The sequence below is a fragment of the Ranitomeya imitator genome, chromosome 1, assembly GCF_032444005.1.
Source record: "Ranitomeya imitator isolate aRanImi1 chromosome 1, aRanImi1.pri, whole genome shotgun sequence".
In the NCBI taxonomy this organism is placed as follows: domain Eukaryota; kingdom Metazoa; phylum Chordata; class Amphibia; order Anura; family Dendrobatidae; genus Ranitomeya; species Ranitomeya imitator.
The window spans coordinates 331,764,874-331,791,960 of NC_091282.1; the positions used below are offsets into that span (position 1 = coordinate 331,764,874).

Below are 27,087 nucleotides of genomic sequence, written 5' to 3' on the forward strand. Positions count from 1 at the left end.
ATCAAAGCAAAAGGTGGTACTGGAAGAACCTAGAATCTAAGACATAATTTCAGTTGTTTCACACTTTTTTGCTAAGTATATAATTCCACATGTGTTAATTCGTAGTTTTGATGCCTTCAGTGCGAATGTACAATTTTCATAGTCATGAAAATATAGAAAAATCTTTAAATGAGAAGGTGTGTCCAAACTTTTGGTCTGTATTGTATATGGATCATCTAGTCTTCTAATGTGATTCTGGTTCTGCTACTTCCAATCTGGAAATCTGAATCGGACGAACTGAGTAATGCACATCATTGGTAGGGCCGTGCTACCTCTTTGAGAGACAGCAGTCTGAGCATGCATGTGCATATCAGACTTCGCTCTCTTCCTTTACTTGTATTTTTTTGATGATTTGGAGTGCTGTGATTTCAGCTCACAAATGCTGCAATGTGCTACTTGTTGTTAGAAAGCATATCACAGCGTGGACATATCATTGGTGCAACTTGTGCAGACGCACAGGGGCCCTCGAGGTAAGGGGTCCCATTTCTACTTCCAAAGCTGGTGCAATTTTGCATTTTTAGGAATTCTTGGGCGCAAAGGGCCCATATATTATTCTTGCACAGGGGCCCTTTTCTGTCTGTGTCCGCCAATGTATCACAGCCTCACAGGGCTTGTCAGCTGAAGGGACTGCACTTCAAAGCATTATCAGAGTCTGTCTGTGTTACAACTGTCGCTTCTACTTACCTCTCCAGGCGTCGTGCTGGCTCCTCCTCGCTCGCAGCCGTGTCCTGTGCGGGTTCTGCTGCGATGTCCGTTGCTTCACTTCCTCCTCGCCGCTCTCGTCGCCTCGCTGTCCTCCCCTCCATTGCTCTCCATTGCTGCTACCGCCGCTGCTCCCAAGCTTCCTGTGCGGCTGACTCCTCCTCGCTCGCAGCCGTGTCCGCTGCAGGTTCTGCTGCGATGTCTGTTGCTCACTTCCTCCTCTCCGCTCTCGTCGCCTCACTGTCCTCCCCTCCATTGCGGCTGCTGCCACCGCTGCTCCTGTGCTTCCTGTGCGGCTGGCTCCTCCTCGCTCCAGACATCTCTCTGGTTCTCTGTTCCCTTCTTCTGCCACTAGGGGGCTTCAGCGTGGTGCTTCTCTTACTGCATTCTCTCGGTCAGTCTCTGCTCCATTCAGGTGCTTAAGGACACGGGCGCGGACTCCTTGTTCTAATTAACCCTTTCTGCTTCTTCCCAGCAGTCCCTGCTTTCCAATCAGATTTTGGCATCAGGTATATCTGGCGTCTCCACCCTACCAGTGACACCTGATTATCGCGTGCATTTCATGCGTGCTTCTGGCCCCGTATCTGACTCTTCCTTGTTTCTCTGTCTCGCCTTTTAACTGGATTTCTCTGTTGTCCGTATTTCCTTGCTTACTCCTCTGAGCCGTCCCTCTTGGTTTCCAGCAGTTGCAGTATCTGACTCCTCGGGTCTGCTTTTCACGATCCCTGTATAGGGGTTGGTCTCCCAGGCTCGCTCGCCCGTTGGAGCTTTAGTGCCGTGACCCAGAGGGTCCACTCTCTGTCCGATTTCTTCCGTCCTCTCGGTCGCAATAGTATAATCAGGCCATGGACCCCGCTGGTTCCACTACGGCAACACAAAAGGAACTACTCTTTTTGCGTGAGAATTAATCTCGGATCATGTCCATTGTGAAATCAATGGACACCCAGTTGTCAGCTTTGCTGTCATCAGATCCCGAGAATGCTTCTCTTTTGGCTGGGCTCCAGCAGGAGCTTGCGCAGCAGCGCGATACTCAGTCGCATATACTTAATTACATAGCGTCTGTCGACGACCATCTGCTCTCTCTTCAAGCCTCTGCGTCTGCAGCAGCTTCTGTTCCGCCTCGTGATTCTGTGTCCCATCCGCCGCCATGCTTGGGTAAACCTCCAAGGTATTCAGGAGATCCCAAGTTATGTCAGGGTTTTTTGAACCAGTGCCGTTTACTTTCGAGTTATTACCCCAACAATACCCTTCTGATCAAGCCAAAGTGGCTTTTATCGTGTCTCATCTCGAGGGGGAGGCTTTGGCCTGGGTGAATCCCTTGTGGGAGCGGGATGATCCTGTAGTCACAAATATTTTAGATTTTCTGGAAACTTTCCGTAAGGTCTTCGACGAACCATGGCGTTTGGCTTCCATTACTGAGTCCCTCTTCAGCCTTCAACAGGATACTCTTACAGTGGGGCAATACGCCATTCACTTTCGCACTCTATCTTTAGAACTGGGGTGGAACAATGAGGCCCTGGTTGGGGCTTTTTGGAGGGGACTCTCTGGTAAAATTAAGCATGAGCTTGCTGGTCGAGACATTCCTACCTCTCTGGAGGATTTAATATCTCTTGCTACCAGAATTGATTTACGGTTTCAGGAGCGTTCCCACGAGTTAGGCAGGGAGAGGAGATCTCCTAGGCTTTATCGCTCCTACCTCTCCTACTCTTCCCAGTACTTCTGCCCCAGAGCCTATGCAAGTCGATCGCATAAAGTTGTCGGAACAGCGACGCAGGGATAGGCTGGCGCAGGGCTTGTGTCTCTACTGTGGAGGGGCTAATCATTTTTTTCGCTCATGTCCAGAGAGAGTGGGAAACTCCTCCGCCTAGGCCAGGTAAGAGAGGCTTCCCTAGGTGACCCAAATTCCTCTCTGCCATTAACTTTTTCAGTTCTGATTTTTTTAGGTCGGGAGCGTAGATCTTGGGAGGCGTATGTGGACTCGGGTGCGGCTGGCAATTTCATTTGCCAAGAGGAGGTGGACAAGTTCCATATACCAGTTGTCTCTCTAGAAGATCTGCGTATTATCTCAACTGTGGATGGCAAACCGTTATCTGTTCCCGTTACTTTTGTTACGCTCGAATTGGAGATGCAAGTTGGAGCCCTCCATCGAGAAAAAATTGCTTTCTATGTTTTGCCTAACTTGTCTCACGCCTTGCTCCTAGGCCTGCCCTGGCTCAGGTCGCATGAGCCAGTCCTGGATTGGCGGTCCGGCGAGGTTCTTCGCTGGGGACACTCCTGTCATGAACATTGTCTCCGCGCTGTGGTTCCTTCTAACCTCTCTCCAACATCCAGTAAACTTCCTAGTCTCCTTCTGGCATATCATATGCTTGCTGACGTTTTTGATAAGAAGGAGGCTGAGGCTGAGTCTCTTCCTCCACATCGGGCCCATGTTTGCCCCATTGAGCTTTTTCCTGGATCCACGCCTCCACGAGGGAGAACATACCCTTTGTCTGCAGTGGAAACATCGGCCATGTCTAAGTACATCAGAGAGAATTTGGCCAAGGGCTTCATCCGGAAGTCTTCCTCTCCGGCAGGGGCCGGATTCTTCTTCGTCCGAAAGAAGGATGGCTCTCTACGGCCCTGCATAAACTACCGGGATCTGAATAACATCACGGTCAAGAATAGGTATCCTTTTCCGCTTATTCCTGAGCTCTTCCACCGCCTGAGAGGGGCTCGAGTCTTTACCAAATTGGATTTGCGGGGGCCTATAACTTGGTCCGAATACGTGCCAGAGATGAATGGAAGACGGCTTTCAACACACGAAATGGCCATTACGAATATCTGGTCATGCCTTTCGGTCTTTGTAATGCTCCGGCAGTCTTCCAAGAATTTGTCAACGAGGTTTTTCGGGATCTTCTGCACTCCTGCCTAGTAGTTTATTTGGACGACATTCTCATTTTTTTCTCCCGATCTTGCCTCTCACAGAAAGAGTCTCCGCTTGGCTTTGCAACGTCTTCGAGAGAATTGTCTCTATGCCAAGATTAAGAAATGTCTTTTTGAACAAACCTCGTTGCCGTTCCTGTGCTACATCATTTCTGATTTTGGATTGAAGATGGATCCTGAGAAGTTGTCCGCTGTGCTTAAGTGGCCGCGTCCACTTGGGGTAAAAGCCATTCAACGTTTTTTAGGCTTTGCAAATTACTATAGACAATTTGTGCCCCATTTCTCTTCTCTGTCTAAGTCGCTCTCCATTCTTACCCGGAAAGGAGCTACCCCTAATTCTTGGCCGCCGGATGCTGAAGATGCCTTTATCACCCTGAAGCAGGATTTCGCTTCTGCACCAGTCCTACATCGGCCAGTGACCAGTAAGCCCTTTGTGCTGGAAGTGGATGCCTCCTCCATTGGAGACGGGGCGGTACTTTCTCAAAAGGCATCCTCCGGACATCTTGTGCCCTGTGGGTTCTTCTCTAAATCTTTTTCTTCTGCAGAATGGAATTATTCCATTGGTGATCGAGAACTCTTGGCCATAAAATTGGCTCTGGAGGAGTGGCGTTATCTTTTGGAAGGAGCCATCCATCCTTTTACAATTTTTACCGACCACAAGAATCTTGCCTACCTGCAATCAGCACAGACACTCAATTCCCGACAAGCCAGGTGGTCTTTGTTCTTTAGTCACTTTGATTTCAAGCTTCAGTTTCGACCAGGTAGCAAGAATACCAAAGCAGATGCTCTCTCTCGATCCTTACAACCCAAAGAGGTGGACGAGGCTCCTTCACATATTATTGATCCGGCTAAATTCCTCACGGTAGCCCCTGTGAGAGTACTTCCTGCTCCGCCTGGTAAGACTTTCGTCCCGCAAGTCAAGAGGCTAGAGGTGCTTCGCTGGGGGCATTCTTCTAAGATTTCTGGACACGTCGGAATCAAGAAGACTCTCAATCTTCTCTCTCGCTATTACTGGTGGCCGACACTTCGTCGTCAAGATGTTCATGACTTTGTGGCCACTTGCGCAACTTGCGCTAGGAATAAAGTTTCTAGAAAATTGTCTTTTGGACTTCTGCATCCTTTGCCTGTGCCGGAGGGTCTTTGGCAGCAAATCGCCATGGATTTCATCACTGATTTACCTTGCTCCTCTGGTTGCACAACAATCTTGGTGGTTGTGGATCGATTCTCCAAGATGGCCCATTTCGTTCCACTCCCTGGTTTACCTTCGGCTCCAGAATTAACCAAGATCTTCATTCTACAAATCTTCAGATTGCATGGCTTACTTCAGCGAATCGTATCTGATCGAGGGGTACAATTTATGTCTCGTTTCTGGAGAGCTCTCTGTAAACTTCTGGGCATCACTTTGGATTTTTCCTCCTCCTATCATCCACCATCCACAGACCAATGGGCAAGTGGAGCGTATTAATCAGGTGCTAACATCTTATCTACGCCATTTTACCAACACCCATCAAGATGATTGGGTAGAACTTCTTCCCTGGGCAGAGTTCACCCATAACAACCATCCCAACAAGTCTTCTACCAAGTCTCCTTTTCTGGTGGTATATGGACGTAACCCTGGTGTACCTCTTCCTGTGCCTCCGTCTTCCAGCGTTCCAGCAGCTGATGTCCTTTCTCATGACTTCTCTCAGGTTTGGCGAGAAACCAAGGATGCTCTTGTTCTTGCTGCTACACGAATGAAAAGACATGCGGACAAAAGGAGAAGGGATCTGCCACCGTTTCATCCTGGCAACAGAGTGTGGCTGTCTACTAGACACATTCGCTTGAAGATCCCGTCTTACAAGTTGGGACCTCACTATATTGGCCCCTTTGAGGTCCTTAAAGGCATTAACAATGTGGCCTATAAATTGAGGTTGCCTGCTTCGCTTCGGGTCCCTAACGCCTTTCATGTCTCGCTCCTTGAACCTGTCATCCTTAATAGGTTTTCTTCTCCTACAGTTTCTCCTTTGCCATTTGGGAATGACAATACTTTTGAAGTGAGGGATATTCTGGCCATGAAGAAAGTTAGAGGGAGGACTTTCTTTATCGTCGATTGGGAGGGATTCGGTCCTGAGGAGAGATCTTGGGAGCCTCGTGAGAATATTAATGCTCCACGTATTTTGAAAAGGTTTCTAGTCAGTCATAGGAGAGGGAGTCTAAAGAGGGGGGGTACTGTTACAACTGTCGCTTCCACTTACCTCTCCAGGCGTCACGCTGGCTCCTCCTTGCTCGCAGCCGTGTCCGCTGCAGGTTCTGCTGCGATATCCATTGCTTCACTTCCTCCTCACTGCTCTCGTCGCCTCACTGTCCTCACCTCCATTGCGGCTGCTGCCGCCGCTGATCCCGAGCTTCCTGTGCGGCTGGCTCCTCCTCGCTCCAGACATCTCTCTGATTCTCTGTTCCCTTCTTCTGCCACTAGGGGGCTTCAGCATGGTGCTTCTCTTCCTGCATTCTCTTGGTCAGTCTCAGCTCCATTCAGGTGCTTAAGGGCACGGACGCAGACTCCTTGTTCTAATTAACCCTTTCTGCTTCTTCCCAGCAGTCCCCGCTTTCCAACCAGATTTAGGCATCAGGTATATCTGGCGTCTCCACCCTACCAGCAATGCCTGATTATCGTGTGCATTTGATGCATGCTTCTGGCCCCGCATCTGACTCTTCCTCGTTTCTCTGTCTCGCCTTTTGACTGGATTTCTCTGTTGTCCGTATTTCCTTGCTTACTCCTCTGAGCCGTCCCTCTTGGTTTCCAGCAGTTGCGGTATCTGACTCCTCGGGTCTGCTCCTCACGATCCCTGTATAGGGGGTTGGTCTCCCAGGTTCGCTCGCCCATTGGAGCTTCCGGGCCGTGACCCAGAATGTCCACTCTCTGTCCGATTTCTTCCGTCCTCTCGGTCGCAATAGTCTGCACCACACATAACCGAGCTCCAATCAGGCTTCACTCTCCTCTCTGTTTTGATCCTGCCAATGCTTTGAAGTGCCATCCCTTAACCCCTTAATCCCATATGACGTACTATCCCGTCCAGGTGACCTGGGACTTAATTCCCAGTGACGGGATAGTACGTCATATGCGATCGGCTGCGCTCACGAGGGGAGTGCGGCCGATCGCGGCCGGGTGTCAGCTGCCTATCGCAGCTGACATCTGGCACTATGTGCCAGGAGCGGTCACGAACCGCTCCCGGCACATTAACCCCCGGCACACCGCGATCAAAGATGATCGCGGTGTGCCGGCGGTGCAGGGAAGCATCGCGCAGGGAGGGGGCTCCCTGCGGGCTTCCCTGAGACGATCGGTACACGGTGATGTACTCACCGTGTACCGAGCGTCTTCTCCCTGCAGTCCCCGGATCCAAAATGGCCGCCGGGCTGCATCCGGGTCCTGCAGGGAGCACTTCCAGGTCAGGATCAGGCTGCAGCTGCAGCTCTAATCCTGCCCGGCTGTATGTCAGATCACCGATCTAACAGAGTGCTGTGCACACTGTCAGATCGGTGATCTGTGATGTCCCCCCCTGGGACAAAGTGAAAAAGTAAAAAAAAAAATTTCCACACTTGTAAAAAAAAAAAAAAAAAAAAAAATTCCTAAATAAAGCAGAAAAAAAAATATTATTCCCATAAATACATTTCTTTACGTAAAAAAAATAAAATAAAAGTACACATATTTAGTATCGCCGCGTCCGTAACGACCCGACCTATAAAACTGGCCCACTAGTTAACCCGTTCAGTGAACACCGTAAGAAAAAAATAAAAAAAACGAGCCAAAAAACAACGCTTTATTATCATAATGCTAAACAAGAAGTGGAATAACACGCGATCAAAAAGACGGATATAAATAACCATAGTACCGCTGAAAACGTCATCTTGTCCCGCAAAAAACGAGCCACCATATAGCATCATAACCAAAAAAATAAAAAAGTTATAGTCCTCAGAATAAAGCGATGCCAAAATAATTATTTTTTCTATAAAATAGCTTTTATCGTATAAAAGCGCCAAAACATAAAAAAAATGATATAAATGAGGTATCGCTGTAATCGTACTGACCCGAAGAATAAAACTGCTTCATCAATTTTACCAAACGCGGAACGGTATAAACGCCTCCCCCAAAAGAAATTCATGAATAGCTGGTTTTTGGTCATTCTGCCTCACAAAAAATCGGAATAAAAAGCGATCAAAAACTGTCACATGTCTGAAAATGTAACCGATAAAAACGTCAACTCGTCCCGCAAAAAACAAGACATCACATGACTCTGTGGACCAAAATATGGAAAAATTATAGGTCTCAAAATGTGGAGACGCAAAAACTTTTTTGCTATAAAAAGCGTCTTTTAGTGTGTGACGGCTGCCAATCATAAAAATCCGATATAAAAAACGCTACAAAAGTAAATCAAACCCCCCCTTCATCACCCCCTTAGTTAGGCTAGGTTCACATTGCGTTAATGGGTTAACGCTAACGGACAGCGTTGCACGGCGAAAATGTCACAATTAACGCTGTGCAACGGGTCCGTTAGCACAACCATTGACAGCAATGTGATTTTCGGGTGTAGCGCATCGCTAGAGCGTGCCATTTTCGGCTCGCGCTAGCAAGGTGCCATTCTTTTGTGGCGCGCCTCAGACGCTGCTTGCAGCGTCCGCGGCGCGCCCGAGGTCCGATCCCCGATCTTCCAGAGCGGGGACGTTAACGCGACCACTAAACACGACACCTAAAAAGACATTGCGTTAGCGCAATCCGCTAGTGCTAAACGGATTTCCCTAACGCAATGTGAACCTAGCCTTAGGGAAAAATAATAAAATTTTAAAAAATGTATTTATTTCCATTTTCCCATTAGGGTTAGGGCTAGGGTTAGGGCTAGGGTTAGGGCTAGGGTTAGGGTTTGGATTACATTTACGGTTGGGATTAGGGTTGGGATTAGAATTAGGGGTGTGTCAGGGTTAGGTGTGTGGTTAGGGTTACAGTTGGGATTAGGGTTAGGGGTGCGTTTGGATTAGGGTTTCATTTATAATTGGGGGGTTTCCACTGTTTAGGCACATCAGGGGCTCTCCAAACGCGACATGGCGTCCGATCTCAATTCCAGCCAATTCTGCATTGAAAAAGTAAAACAGTGCTCCTTCACTTCCGAGCTCTCCCGTGCGCCCAAACAGGGGTTTACCCCAACATATGGGGTATCATCGTACTCGAGACAAATTGGACAACAACTTTTTGGGTCCAAGTTCTCTTGTTATCCTTGGGAAAATAAAAATTTGGGGGGCTAAAAATCATTTTTGTGGGAAAAAAAAGGATTTTTTATTTTCACGGCTCTGCGTTGTAAACTGTAGTGAAACACTTGGGGGTTCAAAGTTTTCACAACACATCTAGATAAGTTCCGTGGGAGGTCTAGTTTCCAATATGAGGTCACTTGTGGGTGGTTTCCACTGTTTGGGTACATCAGGGGCTCTGCAAATGCAACGTGACTCCTGCAGACCAATCCATCTAAGTCTGCATTCCAAATGGCGCTCCTTCCCTTCCGAGCTCTGCCATGCGCCCAAACAGTGGTTCCCCCCCACATATGGGGTATCAGCGTACTCAGGACAAATTGAACAACAACTTTTGGGGTCCAATTTATTCTGTTACCCTTGTAAAAATACAAAGCTGGGGGCTAAAAAATCATTTTTGTGAAAAAAAAAAAGAATTTTTATTTTCACGGCTCTGCGTTATAAACTGTAGTGAAACACTTAGGGGTTCAAAGTTCTCACAACACATCTAGATAAGTTCCTTGGGAGGTCTAGTTTCTAATATGGGGTCACTTGTGGGGGGTTTGTACTGTTTGGGTACATCAGGGGCTCTGCAAATGCAACGTGACTCCTGCAGACCAATCCATCTAAGTCTGCATTCCAAATGGCGCTCCTTCCCTTCCGAGCTCTGCCATGCGCCCAAACAGTGGTTCCCCCCCACATATGGGGTATCAGCGTACTCAGGACAAATTGGACAACAACTTTTGGGGTCCAATTTATTCTGTTACCCTTGTGAAAATACAAAACTGGGGGCTAAAAAATAATTTTTGCGAAAAAAAAAAAATTATTTTAACGGCTCTGCGTTATAAACTGTAGTGAAACACTTGGGGGTTCAAAGCTCTCAAAACACATCTAGATAAGTTCCTTGGGGGGTCTAGTTTCCAAAATGGTGTCACTTGTGGGGGGTTTTAATGTTTAGGCACATCAGGGGCTCTCCAAACCAACATGGCGTCCCATCTTAATTCCAGTCAATTTTGCATTGAAAAGTCAAATGGCGCTCCTTCCCTTCCGAGCTCTGCTATGCTCCCAAAAAGTGGTTTACCCCCACATATGGGGTATCGTCGCACTCAGGACAAATTGCACAACAACTTTTGTGGTCTAATTTCTTCTCTTACCCTTGGGAAAATAAAAAATTGGTGGCGAAAAGATCATTTTTGTGAAAAAATAAGATTTTTTATTTTTACGGCTCTGCATTATAAACTTCTGTGAAGCACTTGTTGGGTCAAAGTGCTCACCACACATCTAGATAAGTTCCTTAAGGGGTCTACTTTTCAAAATGGTGTCACTTGTGAGGGGTTCCAATGTTTAGGCACATCAGGGGCTCTCCAAACACAACATGGCGTCCCATCTCAATTCCAGTCAATTTTGCATTGAAAAGTCAAATGGCGCTCCTTTCCTTCCGAGCTCTGCCATGCGCCCAAACAGTGGTTTACCCCCACATATGGGGTATCGTCGCACTCAGGACAAATTGCACAACAACTTTTGTGGTCTAATTTCTTCTCTTACCCTTGGGAAAATAAAAAATTGGTGGCGAAAAGATTATTTTTGTGAAAAAATATGATTTTTTATTTTTACGGCTCTGCATTATAAACTTCTGTGAAGCACTTGTTGGGTCAAAGTGCTCACCACACCTCTAGATAAGTTCCTTAAGGGGTCTACTTTCCAAAATGGTGTCACTTGTGGGGATTTCAATGTTTAGGCACATCAGGGGCTCTCCAAACGCAACATGGCATCCCATCTCAATTCCAGTCAATTTTGCATTGAAAAGTAAAATGGCGCTCCTTCCCTTCCGAGCTCTGCCATACGCCCAAACAATGGTTTACACCCATATATGGGGTATCAGCGTACTCAGGACAAATTGGCCAACAATTTTTGAGGTCCAATTTCTTCTCTTACTCTTGGGAAAATAAAAAATTGGGGGCGAAAAGATCATTTTTGTGAAAAAATATGATTTTTTATTTTTACGGCTCTGCATTATAAACTTCTGTGAAGCAATTGGTGGGTCAAAGTGGTCACCACACATCTAGATAAGTTCCTTAGGGTGTCTACTTTCCAAAATGGTGTCACTTGTGGGGGGTTTCAATGTTTAGGCACATGAGGGGCTCTCCAAACGCAACATGGCGTCCCATCTCAATTCCTGTCAATTTTGCATTGAAAAGTCAAATGGCGCTACTTCCCTTCCGAGCTCTGCCATGCACCCAAACAGTGGTTTACCCCCACATATGGGGTATCAGCGTACTCAGTACAGATTGTACAACAATGTTTGGCATCCATTTTATCCTGTTACCCTTGGTAAAATAAAACAAATTGGAGCTGAAATAAATTTTGTGTGAAAAAAAGTTAAATATTCATTTTTATTTAAACATTCCAAAAATTCCTGTGAAACCCCTGAAGGGTTAATAAACTTCTTGAATGTGGTTTTGAGAACCTTGAGAGGTGCAGTTTTTAGAATGGTGTCACACTTGGGTATTTTCTATCATATAGACCCCTCAAAATGACATCAAATGAGATGTGGTCCCTAAAAAAAAATGGTGTTGTAAAAATGAGAAATTGCTGGTCAACTTTTAACCCTTATAACTCCCTAACAAAAAAAAATTTTGGTTCCAAAATTGTGCTGATGTAAAGTAGACATGTGGGAAATGTTACTTATTAAGTATTTTGCGTGACATATCTCTGTGATTTAAGGGCATAAAAATTTAAATTTGGAAAATTGCGAAATTTTCTAAATTTTCACCAAATTTCCGTTTTTTTCACAAATAAACGCAAGTTATATCGAATAAATGTTACCACTAAAATGAAGTACAATATGTCACGAGAAAACAGTGTCAGAATCGCCAAGATCCGTTGAAGCGTTCCAGAGTTATAACCTCATAAAGGGACAGTGGTCAGAATTGTAAAAATTGGCCCGGTCATTAACGTGCAAACCACCCTCGGGGCTTAAGGGGTTAAGCCGGCGAGCCCTATGACATACTTTCTTTTCATCAGCAGCACATCGCAGTGCTTGTCAATTGAAGGCATGGCACTTCACAGCTTCGATAGGAACCAGGCAGAGGAGGAGAGCGAAGTCCGATCTATGCATTCCTACTGAGACTGCTATCAGTCACATAGGTAGCCACACCAATGATGTGTGCTATTTAGTGCGTCCGATTCTGATTTCTGGACCAGAGCCAGAATCACAACAGAAGACTAGATGACACACACAGAGATGAGCTTACAAGAGAACAGCAGGTAAAATAGGAGTGAAGAAAACTGATAATTAGGGTGAGTTGGGACATATGAAAGTGGATGAAATTGGTATCGGAAAACCTCTTTAAAGAGAACCTTTCATCAGTTTTGCATGTTAAACTCCATTGTGGAAATATTAGCTTAACATAGTAACATAGTAACATAGTTATTAAGGTTGAAGGAAGACTTTAAGTCCATCTAGTTCAACCCATAGTCTAACCTAACATGCCATAACATGTTGATCCAGAGGAAGGCAAAAAAAAACTCATGTGGCAAAGAGTAAGCTGCACATTGGGGAAAAAAAATCCTTCCCGACTCCACATACGGCAATCAGACTAGTTCCCTGGATCAACACCCTATCAAGGAATCTAATATATATACCCTGTAACATTATACTTTTCAAGAAAGGGATCCAGTCCCCTCTGAAATTTAAGTAATGAATCACTCATTACAACATCATACGGCAGAGAGTTCCATAGTCTCCTGCTCTTACAGTAAAGAATCCGCGTCTGTTATTATGATTAAACCTTCTTTCCTTCAGATGTAGAGGATGCCCCCTTGTCCCTGTCTCAGGTCTATGATTAAAAAGATCATCAGAAAGGTCTTTGTACTGTCCCCTCATATATTTATACAAATATTATCACCCCTTAGCCTTCATTTTTCCAAACTAAATAACCCCAAGTGCAATAATCTATCTTGGTATTGCAGACCCCCCAGTCCTCTAATAACCTTGGTCGCTCTTCTCTGCACCCGCTCTAGTTCAGCTACACCAGAGACCATAACTGTACACAGTATTCTAAGTGTGGTCGAACTAGAGAGTTGTATAGAGGTAAAACTATGTTCTCCTCATGAGCATCTATGCCTCTTTTAATGCATCCCATTATTTTATTTGCCTTTGTAGCAGCTGCCTGACACTGGCCACTAAATGTGAGTTTGCCATCCACCCATACTCCCAGGTCTTTTTCATTGACGGTTTTGCCCAGAGTTTTAGAATTAAGTACATAGTTATACATCTTATTACTTCTACCCAAGTGCATGACCTTACATTTATCCCCATTAAAGCTCATTTGCCATGTATCAGCCCAAGCTTCTAGTTTACATAAATCATCCTGTAATATAAAATTGTCCTCCTCTGTATGGATTACCCAGCAGAGTTTAGCGTCATCTGCAAATATTGAAATTCTGCTCTGTATGCCCCCTACAAGGTCATTAATAAGTATTTTAAAAAGAAGAGGGCCCAATACTGATCCCTGTGGTACCCCACTGCTAACCGCAACCCAGTCCGAGTGTGCTCCACCACCCTTTGTTTCCTATCCCTGAGCCAGCTCTTAACCCACTTACACATATTTTCCCATATCCCCACTATTCTCATTATATGTATCAACCTTTTGTGTGGCACTGTATCAAAAGCTTTTGAAAAGTCCATATACAGTACGTCCACTGGGTTCCCTTGGTCCAGTCAGGGACTTAGCTCATCATAGAAATTTATCAGATTTGTCTGACAGGAACGGTCCCTAGTAAACCCATGTTGATATTGGGTCATGAGGTTATTCCTCTTCAGATACTCCAGTGTAGCATCCCTTAGAATGCCCTCCAGGATTTTACCCACAGTAGAGGTTAAGCTTACTGGCCTATAATTTCCAAGTTCAGTTTTTGTCCCCTTTTTGAATATTGGCACCATTTGCTATACGCCAGTCCTGTGGTACAGACACTGTTATTGTGGAGTCTTTAAAGATTAAAAATAATGGTCCATCAATGACTGTACTTAATTCCTGCAGTACTCGAGGGTGTATCCCATCCGGGCCCGGAGATTTGTCAATTTTAGTGATTTTTAGACGCCGCCGTACTTCCTGCTGGGTTAAGCAGGTGACATTTAATGGGGAATTTTTTTTCATATTGTCTGCCATGGAATTTTCTTGTGTAAATACTGATGAAAAAAGTCATTTAGCATATTGGCTTTTTCCTCATCCTCATCCACCATTTCACGCAGACTATTTTTAAGGGGGCCAACACTATCATTTTTTAGTTTCTTACTATTTACGTAGTTAAAGAATATTTTGGGATTATTTTTACTCTCTCTGGCAATGAGTCTCTCTGTCTCAATCTTTGCTGCCTTGATTTGCTTTTTACAGAATTTATTTAATTTTCTGTATTTATTTAATGCCTCATCACTACCTACTTCCTTTAATTCTCTAAATGCTTTCTTTGTGTCACTTATTGCGCCCCTTACAGCTCTATTTAGCCATATTGGTTTCCTCCTATTTCTAGTATGTTTATTCCCATTCGGTGTGCACAGGTCCTATCCAGGATGTTAATAAACGTCTCCCATTTTCTTTGTGTATTTTTACGTCTCAGGATATCGTCCCAGTTAATTGCACCAAGATCCTCTCTCATCCGTTGGAAATTTGCCCTCCTGAAGTTTAGTGTCTTTGTAAGCCCTCTACTACAAATCTTATTAAAGGATACATGAAAACTTATTATTTTGTGATCACTATTCCCCAAGTGACCCCCAACCTGTATAATTGATATGCGGTCTGGCCTGCTGGTTAATATTAGGTATAGCAGTGCCCCCTTCTTGTTGGGTCCTGAACCAGTTGTGAAAGGTAATTGTCTCTCATAGTTGTCAAAAACTGATTACCTTTGATGGAACTGCTGGTTTCTGTTCCCCAATCTATTTCAGGGTAGTTGAAGTCCCCCATAATAATGATTTCTCCTTGAGTCACAGCTTCATCTATTTGCTTTATGAGGATATTCTCCGTTGCTTCCATTATTTTTGGAGACTTATAACAAACCCCTATCAGTAATTTATTATTTTTCCCCCTCCCCTTATCTCCACCCACAGGGACTTCACATTTTAATTAGATTCACCTATATTATTACGCAGGATGGGTTTTAAGGATGATTTTACATATACTGTAGACACACACTTCCCCCTCACTTATCCGTTCGGTCATAGCCCTGCAAGTTAACAGCCCAGTCATGGCTCTCATCCGGCTATGTTTCAGATATACCCACCATGTCATAATTATGCTCCAACAGCATTAATTCTAATTCGTCCATTTTGTTGGCGAGGCTTCTGGCATTAGTATACATGCACTTTATGTATCTCTCTGTACCTTTATTCTTTCTTGAATTATTAATTGTTCTAACCCCACTCCCCATGCCACCGCCACCCCCAACTTCCTTATTTGTGCCCAGGTGTCTATCTGCACTATCTTCCCCTCCTATAAAATGAATACCCTCCCCCCAATCCCTAGTTTAAACACTCCTCCAACCTTCTAGCCATTTTTTCCCCCAGCACACCTGCACCTTCCCCATTGAGGTGCAGTCCGTCCCTAGCGTAGAACCTGTAGCCAACTGAGAAATCTGCCCAGTTCTGCAGGGACCTAAACCCCTCCTTCCTACACCAATTCTTGAGCCACTTATTAACCTCCCTAATCTCCCGTTGCCTCTCTGGCGTGGCACGTGGGACAGGCAGTATTCTGGAAAATACCACATTGGAGGTCCTTGCTTTCAGCTTGCAGCCTTAAGGTACCTTCACACATAACGATATTGTTAACGATATCGTTGCTATTTGTGACGTAGCAACGATATCGTTAATGAAATCGTTATGTGTGACAGCGACCAACGATCAGGCCCCTGCTGGGAGATCGTTGGTTGCTGAATAAAGTCCAGGACTTTATTTCGTCGCTGGACTCCCTGGAGACATCGCTGGATCGGCGTGTGTGACACCGATCCAGCGATGTCTTCACTGGTAACCAGGGTAAACATCGGGTAACTAAGCGCAGGGCCGCGCTTAGTAACCCGATGTTTACCCTGGTTACCATGCTAAAAGTAAAAAAAAACAAACAGTACATACTTACCTACCGCTGTCTGTCCTCCAGCGCTGCGCTCTGCTTCTCTGCACTCCTCCTGTACTGGCTGTGAGCCGGAAAGCAGAGCGGTGACGTCACCGCTCTGCTTTCCGGCTCCCAGACAGTACAGGAGGAGAGCAGAGAAGCAGAGCGCAGCGCTGGAGGACAGACGGCTGTAGGTAAGTATGTACTGTTTGTTTTTTTTTACTTTTAGCATGGTAACCAGGGTAAACATCGGGTTACTAAGCGCGGCCCTGCGCTTAGTTACCCGATGTTTACCCTGGTTACCGGCATCGTTGGTCGCTGGAGAGCGGTCTGTGTGACAGCTCTCCAGCGACCAAACAGCGACGCTGCAGCGATCCGGATCGTTGTCGGTATCGCTGCAGCGTCGCTAAATGTGAAGGGGCCTTAATTCCCTTAAATCGTTTTTAAGGACCTTCCACCTACCTCTAACTTTGTCATTTGTGCCAATGTGCATCATGACCGCTGGGTCCTCCCCAGCCCCTCCCAGTAATCTGTCAACCCGATCAGCTTAAGTTTAGGTTATTTATTATTTTAAGTCCACGGAGGAATGTCCAGTGATTTGTCTCTGGGAACATGTACTTCTTCCCCTGCATCAGAATTACCAATTACAAGCAGGCAGCATTATACAGGGGAAAAAGAACACCTCCTCACTGATTTCTTCAGCTACTGTGCATAGATACAGCAAAGGTTAGTTATGTATCATTAAAAACAATTCTAGATCTTATCTGACAGTGCTGTCAGATCTCACTCTCCCCCTACACTGTTTGTCATGAGATGAGATCTGGAAGGGTTTGTAATTATACCTAACTCAGTTCTGCTGTGTCCGCAATAGCTGTAGAGATCAGTGAAGAGAGGAGAGGAGGGGATGTTCTTTTCTCCTCTATATGACATTGCCTGTTTATGAACAGTCAACTTTATGCAATGGAAGAATTAGATGCCCCCATAGACAAATCTTTGGTAATGTCTAATTGAACTATAACATAAATTATAACCTAAACTTTACAAGCTAATATCTCCGAAATGGTGAGAAAATTTTTTAAAAATCTATATTTTACTCGTACCTGCGGCCACTATTCCATAATGTGGCCAATTTGACATGCTCAAACTGGTGAAAGGTCCTCTTTAGAACCCTCTTACACATTAGACTAACATTGATTGAACCAGCTGATATTGATGTGTCTGGCTGATAGTCCAATATCTATGGGTCCCTCTCAACTATCCCCTGGTATAATGATGTCAGGGAACAGAGATGTCTGACAGATGCTCTCTCTTAGGAGCCAGAAATGTCTGACACAGGAGCACTCAGCTAGCTGAGAGTTAGGCTACTTTCACACTAGCGTCGTACGACGCACGTCGCAATGCGTCGTTTTGCAGAAAAAAAGGCATCCTGCAAAGTTGTTTGCAGGATGCGTTTTTTCTCCATAGGCTTGTATTAGCAACGCATTGCGACGAATTGCCACACGTCGCAACCGTCGTGCGATGGTTGCGTTGTGTTGTGGCGGACCGTCGGCACCAAAAAACGTTGCTTGTAACTCCGCCCCCTCCTCCCCGCAACTCACAATGGGGCAGCGGATGCGTTGTAATAATGCATCCGCTGCCCCCGTTGTGCTGCGTTGACACAGGATGCGTCGGTACGTCGGCCCGACGCACTGCGACGGGCCGACGCCGATGCTAGTGTGAAAGTAGCCTTAGGGGAAATAGTTGTTGGCCGAATGATAGGCTGAGCCACCGTTTGTCTGACATCTATTTAAAGTTTATTGGGGGGGAGCTATTCACTGTAGTTGCTATAATTGGCTTCAGAGTCAACTCCAAATGAAGTTGATGTGGAGCAGACATGAAAATATGAATTTCCAGTAAGATGAATAAGCAGCATGATCTGTATGGACCTAAAACTGAAAATGGGCATGTAGGATATTAGGTATAAGGAAAGATTAAAAGAATTACATTTATTTAGTCTTGAGCAGAGACATCTAAGGGGGAATATGATTAACTTGTACAAGAACAAGTAGTAGTTTTGTTCTTGGCCATATTCTGAGAGCTGTATCTCTTTTATTTTTTGGCGAACAGAGCTGTATCAGGGCTTATTTTTTGCGAGATGAGTTGCAGATTTTTCTGGGACTGTTTTGGGGCTTGTAATATTTTTTAATAGCAAAATAAGCAATTCAGTTATTGTTTTTATTTTTTGGGTCTTCACCATACGGTAAAAGTGATAAGACAGATTTATTTGTCAGGTCGGTACAATTACAGCAATACCACATTTATTTATTTTTTATGCTTCGCTATTTTTACACACTAAAAACAATATTTTACAAATTTGTTTTTGCCGTGTCATATTCTGAGACCTGTAACTTTTTTACGTTTTTGCCAAATAAAACATATTAGAGCTTTTTTTTGTGGGACAGGTTGACGTTTTCATTTGTCCAATTTTTTTTATATATGACTTTTTGATCGCTTTTTATTCACTTTTTTGTGAGTCAGTATGATGAAATGACATTCTTGGCATGTTTTTTATTATTTTTTATAGCGTTTCCCATACAGCATAAATAATGTGGCAGTTTTATAGAGTGGGTTGTTCCAGACACGGCGACATCAATTACATGTACTTTATCACAAATGCTGCGTTTTGTGTGGCAAAATGGCTTTTAGTGATTTGTGTGCGCTTTGTGTTTTTTTTCTTTTACTTTTTTTTTTACATATTTTACATTACATTTTTTTATTTTTTCACTGAGTCCCACTGTAGGACATGTATAATTTTTGTTTTGATTTCTGGTCTTATACACTGCTGTACTTGTGTTCTGCAGAGCAAGTGACTCACTGACGCAGCCTTAGGATTCTGCCTCCGGATCTGCAGCAGATTTGACACTGCAGATCTGCAGCTGTTTTCCATGAGTTTACAGTACCATGTAAACGTATGGAAAACAAAATCCACAGTGCACATGCTGCGGAAAAAAACACGCGGAAACGCTGCATTGTTTTTTCCGCAGCATGTCAATTCTTTGTGCGGATTCCGCAGCGTTTTACACCTGCTCCTCAATAGGAATCCGCTGGTGTAAAACCACAGGTGGAATCCGCACAAAAAACGCACAAAAGCCATGGTAAATCCGCGGCTAATCTGCAGTGCGGTTTACCTGTGGATTTTGCAAAAACCGTGCTGAAAAATCCGCACACCATTCCGCAATGTGTGCACATAGCCTTATAGCTGGACCTCACAGGCCAACATATCCTGGGGTCACCTTTTTCACCCAAGATTCTCATTGCGGGGGACTGATGGTTACAAAGGGGGTCTTGTAACCATTTAAATATGGCTGTCATTTTACGGGTTAATCAGCCCCACATCGGCTTCAAAACCAGCAGCCATGGCCCATACCACTGACATGTACAGCTGACACCTGTGGGAATTTCAGCAGTGGGGTGGTACTATACACTTAGGCCGGAGTCACACTACAGCGAGATACGGCCGAGTCTCGCAGGTTAAAAACAAGCTCCGGAGCGGAGCGTGCGGCTCCATGTATTGCTGTGCGGCCGCACGCTCCGCTCTGGAGTGCCGGTGCCAGAGCTTGGTTTTAACCTGCGAGACTCGGCCGTATCTCGCTGTAGTGTGATCCCGGCCTTGTTCCTCAGCGCTGATAAAAAGCTGCGTTGAAGAATAAGGCCCCTTAAAGGGACTCTGTCACCTGAATTTGGCGGGACTGGTTTTGGGTCATATGGGCGGAGTTTTCGGGTGTTTGATTCACCCTTTCTTTACCCGCTGGCTGCATGCTGGCTGCAATATTGGATTGAAGTTCATTCTCTGTCCTCCATAGTACACGCCTGCGCAAAGCAATCTTGCCTTGTGCAGGCGTGTACTACGGAGGACAGAGAATGAACTTCAATCCAATATTGCAGCCAGCATGCAGCCAGCGGGTAAGGAAAGGGTGAATCAAACACCCGAAAACTCCGCCCATATGACCCAAAACCAGTCCCGCCAAATTCAGGTGACAGGTTCCCTTTAATGGCCATCGTTAAAAGGTGTGCTGGCAGTCGTTAAGGGGTTACCAGTCTGGATCGGGTCATGCAACAGGGCTTTAGATGATTAAATAAAAAATAAAAGTAAGCCTGGAAAACCGCTTCTAAGACGTGCAATGCACTAACCGATTACTGAGATTGCGATAAACATTTTTATAATAAATTGAAAGGGTTTTTAAAAATATTTTAAGATGTTTACAATGTTTTAGCGCTGTGACCTGTATCCTCTATGCTGATCTCTTTACACTGGTTGCTGTGGTGACACCCCGTATACCACACATGACCACTGCAGCCCATCACTGGTTTCAGCAGAATCTGACACAAGACCAGTAAGGCCCCACTGATTGAATTATTGAGTTGAATAATAAAAATGTAAATAAAAAATGTTATCATTTATATGAATACGTTGTATATACAAAGGTTTATCAAAATGTCCTATGACCTATGCTCAATTACCCTGCAGCAGCCAACGCCGCAGTATTACATGTGGCCTAAATGGCCTCCTATGTGATAAATGGATGGCCCAGGCATGCAAAGTGAACGTCACTGCAGAGACTGGACTGAGCTGGAGACCCCTCTATGATATTAGCAGGGCATATAGATAGGGCTTGCTGGATAGCACTACCCCTTTAACCATTTATAGCCAACTGCATGCATTTTCAAGTGATTATTGTGTGATCATGAGCAAGGTGGCAGTAATACGGTCTCATATGGCTTGGTAGCTGTATTTTCTGCCAATACTTAGGGAGCCCTCTAGAGCTATTGGGTGAATAAGGCTGCCCTTAAGGGGAACCTGTCCCATTGTACATGTTGGCCAATCTGTGGACAGCATGGTAACTTACCGAAACGCGCGTTGGGGTGGACACGCGTCTTCTGGATACCTAACCTACACCCTGCTGCTGGTAAGGATAATGGTCCTAATTCTTTTCCTTTATTGAACTCCTACTGACATGGCTGAATGGAGGTCTGGATACACTATGGAAGCAGTGAGGCTTGTAGTTTAGGTACCAGCAGTAACCCATTTCACCTTGTCACTTATTTTTGTATATACTTTCTATTTATTCCACTGACTGGGCTGCTTATATGAGAATATGGTACATAAGATATAATATCTATTATCATTATTACTGCTGGTATATCCAGGTGTTGCGTGTTTACACGATACATATGTGACAGTAGTGTCTTGTTATTTTCATCCTCTTGCACTTTTGTTCATGTTAACAATAATAAAATTTGATATATTCTTTAGATATTATTGACCTAGTATCATCTTTTTTTGTGTTGTGATGCCTTGGTGATGATTGGTCACTATAGTGCAAATATGTTATATGCACATGGTGGGACACTATTGGCTGTGGTTACAGTGCACCATGTGTAGTTGACATATAGGTTGCTTTCGAAGGAGAAGATAAGCAAAATTATATATAGGCTTTTTGGAAAAGATTTGGTATAACTTGTATTTTATTAATTGAAATCCCTGATGTTTGCATACATAGGAGTTAGGAGTCCAGTGGGCGGTCCTACTAGAGATTGACAGCTATCTCTGTCATATGAAAAAGACTGTCAATCGCTGACTCTCCACTGGTCTTATATGCATATCAATATCAGGGATTTTCAGTACCAAAATGCAAGCTTTACGAAAACTTTTTCGACAATTTGATCAGCTTCTGCTCTATAACATTCCTGCCTGCAGATGAGGAACCATATTCAACATGACAGGTTCCCTTTAACGAGTTGCAGGTTCTATAAATGCAATATCACTAGGATTTCTGCTCATGAATATTCTCAGCTTATGATTCTAATATCAAATTTTAGATTTTATTCCCACGATGGCACTAATATGCTAGTGGACCACGGATATAGCACAATACCTTGTAGTTACCACCAATGCCACCATGACTCTTGCCAGCTGCCATCTGTTCTGGAGTGCTTTGTGGTTCACTCATGTTTACCTGGACCAAAAATAACTGGGTTAGTAATCATGACCAACAATATATATACATGGGAATATATCATATAAATATAGAATATAGGACTTCTTGACATGTCCCGTGGAGATACAATCATTGCACAGGATTTCATAATTTGGTAAAATGAGGCCCCGTTGTGCTACGATACGGACACTCTTGTATATACAATAAAACCTGCAGAAGATTTAGGTATTCCCGGAGTCATGGAAGATAGGTGTCTATTGTCCAACACATGAAACAGAAACACATAACCGTATAGCTGGTCTGGCTAAGAAGACGGAACAACTGTTTTCTATGTAGTTTAAGGTAATCCTGTGTAATTGGATGAATGCGACTTTATTTCTCGCCTACACATCAGACTCTTGCCTAGAACATATTTTAAAACTAATAAGCAGTTTAGCTTGGGGTAATAGATATTCACAGAATATGTAGGCGTTAATAAAAAGACCATCTGTGAATATGAAACTTATGACCTTTAGATCACATGCGACTGTAGGATGATAGACATTACACTGTCCAGATGAATGAGCTCCAACAAAAAGATCTCTATGTTACCAATGTAAAACGTCTCATGTAAGCGCACACAGATAGAAGATCCAATTTACAGTATTTAAAGGTGTTTTCTGGAAAACCCCTGTCCTCTGGCTGCAGATAGTTTTAAAAAATAATTTGCATCCGGTGACAGGGGTTTTCTGAAACCAAAAACCCCTTTTAGGCCATTTAATCCACATCAATCTCTATCAGCATAAGCTTTTACGCTTAATTACCACTAAAGGGCCACGTTGATAGACTGCAATGTATGACATCTTAAGGATTGATGCAAAGCAACACTATCCACAGAAAATTAACAAAACATTTTAAAATATCCCAGAAATTCCTTCCATAATTTCTATCTTTACTTTGATCCCATTTTGTCTCATCAGTGGGTGTGAGGAGATCAGCCATATCCCCTTCCTCCTCCTCACTTTCCTGCGTCTGGCTGTAAGACAACTGACTGCAGCAGTCTCCTCTCTGCAATAGGATCACTAAGCCACTGGTGAATGCTGAAATACTATACACAGCCCATTGAGATTGATATCCAATATAGTGTTGTTTTTCCCCAATCTCAGTAAAATCGCAACGTTTTGTTTGCAATTTTTAAAATCACAGTAATAAAAAATGCAATGTGACCACAACGTGTGAAAGCAGCCCTGCAAAGCCTTTTTTGCTATCCTGTAAAATATAACTATTACAAATGATAAAAGGAATCTGTTACTAGGTTTCTGTTACATAATCTGAGAGCAGTGTGATGTAGGGGAAGAGATCCTGATACCAGTGATGTGTCACTTACTGGGCTGCTTGGTTTTTTTTTCAGCAGGAGATCATCACTAGGACTAGTTGTCTCATGTCATGTAGTCCTCCTGCCGTGTGTAACCCAACCACCACCACTGATTGGCAGCTTTCTGTGAACACTGTGCATAAGCAGAAAGCAGTCAATCAGCGGTGTGGGTGGGTTATACAGAGCTCTGCATTCAAAGAACTGCTAGATCTGTAGCAGAGACGACTGAGATCTTATCAAATCAAGCAGCCCAGGAAGTGACACATTGCTGGAATCAAGATCGCTACTCCTACATCATGCTGCTCTCAGATTACAAAGCAAAAACCTGGTGACAGATTTCATTTTACCAAAATGAGCCACAGGTTCTCTCTATTGTCATGTCTTCTACACGCAGTATAGTTTCCTCAATACCAAACTATTAGTGATGAGCGAGTATACTCCTTGCTCGGGTTTTCCCGATCACGCTCGGGTGGTCTCCGAGGATTTGTTAGTGCTCAGAGATTTAGTTTTTGTCGCCGCAGCTGCATGATTTATGGCTGCTAGACAGCCTGAATACAAGTGGGAATTCCCTAGCAACCAGGCAACCCCCACATGTACTCAGGCTGGCTAGCAGCCGTAAATCATGCTCACAAATACTCGGAAACCACCTGGGCGTGCTCGGGAAAACCCGAGCAACAAGTATACTCGCTCATCGCTACCATCTATGCCAATGCCATCTTTAATAAATTTTGAGAGCAATGAAATATTAGTGCAACTCTCCTTAAACTAGCTTCATTTGATAATTTAAGGAACATAAAAAAACAGCATGGACCACACAAAGAAGACAATACATGGTTTCATGAGATTTTCCATTTGACCAATTAAAATGTTAGTAAACCCCCTTATATAGCATGATCTCTGCAGAGAGGAGGACCTTAAGCTGTCTAAAGTCCAACATGTTTGGTCTATTCAGGGTCCCATTCACCTGAACTTTCTATGATGCCAGGTATTCATTCATTCTTTGCATGGTCCATCAATAGTCCTTCAAAGCCATTGCCCTAAATGGGGTAGAACGATTGCTGAAGTTTATAAAACCTGGATCATAAGCCACAGCATAAATCAAACCCAGAACAAAGAGCATTGCATATCCCAAGACCAAGAAACGAAGAACTCCAAAGATCTGCGCTGCCGAAAGCGACCGGACCACCGTACCTCTTCTGCTGACTGTACTCTGAAATGACCATGTCCCATTGAAGAGGTGGACCATATATATATATAACAGCAATGAATGGAGCTTTAGACGACAGGGTGCTGAGGCAGCAAGTGTGTCTATCCCATTGTCTCCATCGGATTTCACATGAATAGTCTGCGCTGGGCACCCACTGTGCCCACCAGACACAGCTCTACCTTACAGCTCACAGCTCATTTTCAGAAGATTAGTGACGGGCTTTGGGTCAGCATGTTCAGACGGCCTCGCTCTATCGTCCCATGCCAAATATGTCGGCTCGAATGCCACTATCAGCAGTTTGTAAAGTACCATGCTGTTGTATCCCACTACAAAAAATACACAAGAGGAGGAACGTGAGGACAGGTCGAATAACATCCCATACAACCGTGACGGATTATATATATATATATATATATATATATATATATATATATATATATATATATATATATATATAATTGCAGAAAATGTATACCTATTGGTTTTGAAAATAATAAAATGCTGCATTCAAATTTTAAGCTTTAAATAATTAAACGCCCATCAACCGGACCTTCAGTGCACGTACATAGAAATCACAGGGGCACACAGAAAGGAAAGTTTGCCTGCTGCCTCCTGTTGTTTTTGTTTTCCAGCTAACACTTGTCTACTGCTACTTACAAATATATATAATATTATATTTATTACTAAACTCACATGGCATCACATTTCTGTAGAAAATCTAGTGTGTGAATTAACCCTCAGTTCACATTGAGGTTTATTCTTCAGGTGTTTCTGAAATGGAAACATTCCAAAATTCTCAAAAATTCTTGGAAAATGCTTAAAATCGATTTCCAAGGCAAATGCAATGAATTTTTCTAAGCTCTTTTTTTTTGCCTGAAGAGGTTTTGAAAACCTCCTGGGGAAAAAAATAAGTTCATGTCCTTTCTATAAGGGTTAAATCACACTGGTACATTACACGTTTTATCGAACAGCACTCGGCCCAGTGTTATACCATGGGGCAGTGCAGATCTATAATTATTTTCCCATGCTGATTCGGCATGAGAAAATACCGTAGTCGCAATATGCTGCAAGTGGCTCCAATATTTGGATTGCACTCACTCATATAAGTCTACAGGTGTGTGTAAAATATTAGACTGCACTTGGATATCATCTGAGTTCAGTCCATTTTATGTGCATACAGACAATGGAGAAGATGGAGAAAATAAGTTCTCCTCGCACCTGTGCTGTGATTCTCTCATATGAGAGAATCGGATCACACTCAGATGACGTTCAGCTCACATAGTTTGATCAGTATGTGACACAATTGTATCGGATGTCAGTCCGTGGAAAAGTCAGATGTCATCTGAGTGCAGTCCGATGGTTTCCATGCACTCATTGACTTGCATGGCTGAGTGCGATCCGAATAACAGATCTAACTTGGGCATCGGACAGCGAATTTTTCCTTGGACTGACACTGTCCGAGGAAAAAATTGAACATATGCAGGCCCCATAGAATAACATTGGTCTGATTGTGCTTCGATATTTTGACTGATCAAACTCGCACCGAAAATACAGACATGTGCATGAGCGCTGAGGCTGCAAAAAAACTCTTCATCGAAAAAATTATTTGAAACTCTTGGAAACATGTTCAGGAAAAGAAAGACTACTCAAAAACCTCAGTGTGAACACAGCCTAATTCTACTTAATGTGCAGCCACAAGCACCTCTTATTACAATTAAATAAAATTTGCCATGAAAACCTAGTATACAACTAGCTCACATTACGACTGCAGTAAATGTGGGCGGGGTCTGATCACATGATGATGACGACGACATCACTCCTCTAAGGAAGGATGTAGTTTAGGATCACAGTGAGGAGCCATTGTGTTGGTGACTGCAATGTGATACTGATATGTGGACTGTATCACACACTGAGAATCAATGCGCTCAATGTATTACAAAATTGGATTAGATGCATGGCTCAGTTCACTGTATCACATGTTGGGATTAGATACACAGACTGTATTACACGTTGGGATTATATACAGTCAGCATATTTTAGCGCTTCCTGGGAATTAGGAAGGGGAATTTATCACAAAATTTGATTACTGTATATACTCGTGTATAAGCCGAGATTTTCAGCACTTTTTTTGTGCTGAAAACGCCCCTCACGGCCTATACGTGAGACACTGCCGGCGGGGGAAGGGGTGGGGGAGCAGAAGACATCATACTCACCCTCCTGGTGTCATCGCTGCATCAGTCCCTGCATCTGGGGTGCCGGCATCTCTCTTCCTGTCTTCCTTCCTGTGCTGAGCGCTCATTAAAGTAATGAATATGCATGCGTGTCGACTCCCATAGGCGTGGAGCGCATATTCATTACTTTAATGAGCGGTATCACTGACCTCTCAGCACAGGAAGGAAGACAGGAAATGAGGTGCTGGCGCCGAGATGCAGGGACTGATATGCAGCGCCAGGAGGGTGAGTAGGACTGGGGGAGGGGGAGCCATGTGATATTCACCTTTCCCCATTGTACCGCCACGCTGTGTATTCC

The 27,087-nt window shown here is 44.0% G+C and overlaps 2 protein-coding genes across 2 annotated transcripts in view; both read right to left on the minus strand.

The window, feature by feature from the left end:
* Positions 1 to 27,087, minus strand: part of CRYBB2 (crystallin beta B2) — a 412,932-nt gene that overhangs the window by 188,080 nt on the left and 197,765 nt on the right. The gene's annotated exons all lie outside the window — the stretch shown is intronic.
* CRYBB3 (crystallin beta B3) overlaps positions 1 to 27,087 on the minus strand; it is a 256,164-nt gene that overhangs the window by 31,312 nt on the left and 197,765 nt on the right. The window contains exons 2-3 of the mRNA XM_069759168.1: positions 24,543 to 24,574; positions 21,935 to 22,015 (exon numbers count right to left, since the gene is read on the minus strand). Coding sequence (XP_069615269.1) covers positions 21,935 to 22,009 — 75 coding nt within the window. The 5' untranslated portion in view covers positions 22,010 to 22,015; positions 24,543 to 24,574. The remainder of the gene's footprint in view (positions 1 to 21,934; positions 22,016 to 24,542; positions 24,575 to 27,087) is intronic.